A 5,000-nucleotide genomic window follows, 5' to 3' on the forward strand; every position below is an offset into this window, starting at 1 on the left:
CTCTCGCTCCATCCTCTCCTCCTCGTCATCTCTCTCTCTCGTTCCATCTCTCTCTCGCTCCATTTCTCTCTCGCCCATTCTCTTTCTCTCTCGCTCCATCTCTTCCTTCTCGCTCCATCTCTCTCTCACGCTCCATCTCTTCTCTCTCGCTCCACTCTCTCTCTCTGCTCTCTCGCTCTCTCTCCTCTTCTTCTCTCGCTCCCTCTCTTCCTCGCTCCTTCTTCTCTTCCTCTCTGCTCCCTCTCTCTCTCCCTCCTCCCTCTTCTCTCTCCCTTTCTCTCCTCCCGCTCCCTCTCTCCCCCTCTCTCCTTCCCCTCCTCGCCCCCCTCTCTCTCCCTATTTCCAAAAAAAAAAGAAAAAAAAATCCTCAAGCTTATCCAGCTCCCATAATTCGCATAACAGCCACGCCTTGTTAACCCCCCTCCCCCCTCCTTCGATCAGCACCTATCTTCTTTAACCAGTAGAGTTCATGCCATTATAACCAGAAATAAAAATACCTCATCACACTGAACCTGAAACTACATCTATTAAGAGTTTTATCACAGCTGCCTAAAACGGACATCAAAGTCATCAAAAATGGTAAGTCTTGTTTAAAATCAATGACATAATGAGTGATTGAGTATTTCACCACAACTGGTCGTCAGATTGGAAACGTGTATGAGGAGTAATACATAGGTGCTAAGTTCGTGTTATCAAAAAATGGTAAATGGTGTTTAAAATGAGTGACATAATGAACCATTGACGATTTCATCACAACTAGCAGTCAGATTGTATGCTTGTATAAGGAGGAATACATAGGTGCTAAGCTCGTGTTATCAGAAAATGGTGTCTTGTTTAAAATCTGTAACAATGAGTAATAGACGATTTCACCACAACTAGTCGTCAGATTGTAAGCGTATATAAGGAGGAATACACAGGTGCTAAGCCCGTGTTTATCATAATCATAAATTCTAGGGCTAGCATACCTCGTCATCGAATTTTGTTCCACAAAACCGCAGAAGCACATAACAATATATATTACACCCACTCAAAATTCCAAAAATCACTTTTAGTCTTACAAACACCCCCCCCCCCCCCCGAGACCGTAAAATGGAAAAAAAAAAAAACAAAGAATGATTACACCTTGTACTCAAAATTTTAGCGTTCATTAGATTCCCAAAAATCCACGAAGCTCACGTCAAATACAATCATAAATTAAAGCCTTATCACTGGTTATTGGATCACACAGCACTTGCCATCAAAGTTAGGACACAATTGAATGAGGTTTTTCTTCAGCGGTAAACGAGCCAAGGTTTGTCAAGTTTTTTTTTATTTACACCAGAGAAGAAGATGAAGGAGGAGGAGGAGGAGGAGGAGGAGGAGGAAAAGAGGAGGAGGAGGAAAAAGAGGAGGAGGAGGAAAAAGAGGAGGAGGAGGAGGAAAAAGAGGAGGAGGAGGAAAAAGAGGAGGAGGAGGAGGAGGAAAAAAGTTGAGGGAGGAGGAGGAGGAAAAAGAGGAGGAGGAGGAGGAAAAAGAGAAGTAGGAGCAGAGGGAAGAGGAGAAACCGAACACGAAGAAGACCAGGAAAAATAAGACGAGGAAGAAGAAGAAGGAGGAGGAGGAGGGGAAGAAGAAAAAGGATCTGAAGAAGAAGGAGAAGACGAAGAAAAAGAACAAAAAAACAAGAACAAGAAGAAAAGGAGGAAGTGGGAGAATAAGAACAAGAACAAGAAGGAGACTATGAAGAAGAAGAAGGAAGAGGAGGTGTAGAAGACGACGAAGCATAAAAAATTGGAAGAGGAGTAGATGAAGACGAAGAAAAAGAAAAAGAAGACGAAGAACGAGAAGTAGGAAGAAGAGTAGATTAAGACGAAGAAAAAGAAGTACAACAAAACGAGAAAAGAGTTGGATTACCTTTTTTTTACACTTTTCCACTCATACACCAAAATTCCAAAATTCCAGAATGCACATTCTCTTCAGACCGAAAAGGGGAAAATTAAGAACAGGAAAAAGACACAGAGACAACCAACTGAGTTTTCCTCCGAAGGTGACCGGGATAAGGCCACTCCTCCAGACCGACCCCGTCTGCAGTCCGCCAGCCTTAACGACCAATTAGAGAGCCAATTACGTCTCGAAGTACAATTATCCCACAGCGGGAATTATAACCCTGAAATAACGGGCTAATGTACTGTACGGATTATGTCCCCGAGATCCTCTTGTTGCGAAATCTAAGCTGTGGGAAAATGTCTTCAAAAAAGGGGAGAAAATGAGAAGGAAAATAATAGAGTATTGTAGAGACTGTCGAGGTGATCTTGAAGGGAGGAAAAAAGGGAAAGGGGTGTGAGGAAGATAGAGAGGAAGAGGGAAGGAGGATGAGGGAGAGGGAGAGAACGGGGGAGGGGGAGGGAGGGAGAGAACGGGGGCGGGAGGGAGGGAGGGAGGGAGTGGAGGTGAGGGGAGGGGGAGAGGGAGAGGGAGAGGGAGAGGGAGAGGGAGAGAGCAGAGAGAGAGAGAGAGAGTAGAGAGAGAGAGAGAGAGAGAGAGAGAGGGAGGGAGCCAGACAGAGAGAGAGCGAGAGAGAGAGAGAGACATAAGAGGGATTGGAGAGAGAGAGAGAGAGCATATGAGGGACGGAGAGAGATAGAGACAGAGAGGAGAGCCAGAGACAAAAAAAGAAACAAAACAAAACAAAATCGTTACCAGAATATACTATCAACAAACTACAAAACTACAAAACCACACTTACAAACTACCTCTCTACACTACCCCCTTTCTACAACCCCTACCCCTGCCCTCCTCTACTCCCCTCTACCCCCCCCACAACTACACAACAACCCCCACCACCCCGCGCTCTCCAACAGCGCGACATAAACACCCACGAACACCCCTCACTTACCGCGCGTCCTCGTCGATGATGGGCGTGACCGAGCCGGAACGAGACCCATACTGGCCGCCGTAGTAAGGGTCCTCGTAACTGGGCGTGGGCGTGAGGTAGGCGCTCCCGGGACCTCCGTAGGGGCGTGGCGATCGCTCCGGGGAAGACAGGTATCCATCGCCGCCGTGCATTCGTTCTGGGGGAGGAGGAGAGAAGAGAAGAAACGGGAATGAGAGAAGGGAAATAGGTATAATAGGAATAAATTGGAATAGAAAAAAAAGCTAAGTAAAGAATGGATAAGGAATGTTTTTTCTTTTTGTTTGTTTGTTTGATTAAATTAACGGGAATGAAAGAATGAAAATGAATATAATAGGAATAAATTGGAATAGAAAATAATCATAAATAAAGAAGTGGATAAGATTTTTTTTTTCTTTTTTGTTTGGTTAAATTAGTTTTTTTTTCTCTCCTATAACCTTTGAAGCCAGAGAATGATAATAATATAAAAAATATTGACTATAATAATAACAATGATAATTATGATAGTAATGATTTAAAAAAGGACAATAACATTAATGATAATAAAATAAGAGAATAAAACTGATAATAAAATAATAACAAAACGATAATAAAATAATAATAAAATATATTATAATAGCAATAATAGTAATGATAATCATAATGACAGTAATGATAATGATAGCAATAATGATATTTAAAACAATAGTAATACCAATAATTACAACGGCAATAATAATAATAATAATAATAATAATAATAATAATAATAATAATAATAATAATAATAATAATAATAATAATAATAAAAACGTAAATAACTGTGGCAATAATAATGACAACAAAAATACTAATAATGATAACAATAACAATTATAGTAATAAAAATAATGAAACTACCAATGATAATGATAACGATAATGATAATGATATTACTAATGATGATAATAATAAAAACAAAAATAATAATGATAAAATTAAAATTGTCATACTAATGATATTGATGATTTAAAAAATCATAATAACCATAAGATAACAAATAGATAAATAGACTAATTAATAATTGTTGTTCTATTGGTTTGTACTGAAAGAATCTGAAAGAGCTTTATTTTTTTCTTTGATCTAAAACAAAGAACATCAGTATAAAAAGCAATTTACGCGGCAATAAACAGCCGAATAAAACAAATGAGTGACCCATTAAAAACAGAAGAAAAGAAAAGAAAACGGGAAAGTAACTCTCCGGAAGAAAACGGGAAAGTAGTGTTCGAAAGAAAACGGGAAAGTAGTTTGGAAGAAAACGGGAAAGTAGTTTGGAAGAAAACGGGAAATTACCGTTCAGAAGAAAACGGGAAATTACCGTTCAGAAGAAAACGGGAAATTACCGTTCAGAAGAAAACGGGAAATTACCGTTCAGAAGAAAACGGGAAAGTAACGTTCGGAAAAATCCTGGAGATTATTAAGACTCAAAGGAAAATGACGAAATAACGTTCTTTCAGCATTGTCTAGATAATTACGTAGTGAAGGGCAAAGAAACAATTAAAAAAAAATACCGGAAGTCTAAGTTGATTTATGATTATAGATTAAAGAAAAAATGAAGACGGGGAACTGTTTCGGACACCAGTGCAGTGGAAAATAAAAATGATAAAAATAATGATGATAATAATAATAACGATAATGATAATAACAATGATAATAATAATAATCACCATAATGATAAAGATAATGATAATGATAATAATAATAATAAAATAATAATGATAATAATAATAATAATAATAATAATAATAATAGAAATAGTAAGAATTCATTTGCTTTTGGATGAGAAACAGTGACGCGCTTAATTAATCTAACAGAAAAAAAAACAAAATATGTAAAACAAAACACGAATATGCGTAAAAAATATATGAATGCGAACTAGACGCAGAATACAGAAAAAAACTAGACAGATTTATAAACAAAAAAATAAATAATCAAATTAGAAAAAAAATAAATTCAAACACGAATGAACATGACTTTGAATATAGGATAAAAATCACAACACGAACCAAATTCAAACTTCGTGCGTGTAACGGTTTTTCTCTGGCGCCATTTTCGATCACTAGTTTTACGGTGAAATCTTATCATTTGTTGCTG

General features: G+C 38.0%; 1 protein-coding gene across 1 annotated transcript in view; it reads right to left on the reverse strand.

Moving 5' to 3' along the window:
* The window catches only part of LOC113814157 (coiled-coil domain-containing protein AGAP005037), a gene marked incomplete in the record, with an annotated part of 653,514 nt that overhangs the window by 70,828 nt on the left and 577,686 nt on the right, over window positions 1-5,000 (reverse strand). The window contains 1 exon segment of the mRNA XM_070115391.1: window positions 2,876-3,050. Within this exon segment, the coding sequence (XP_069971492.1) occupies window positions 2,876-3,050 (175 nt within the window).

This window comes from Penaeus vannamei, chromosome 37, assembly GCF_042767895.1.
Source record: "Penaeus vannamei isolate JL-2024 chromosome 37, ASM4276789v1, whole genome shotgun sequence".
In the NCBI taxonomy this organism is placed as follows: Eukaryota; Metazoa; Arthropoda; class Malacostraca; order Decapoda; family Penaeidae; genus Penaeus; species Penaeus vannamei.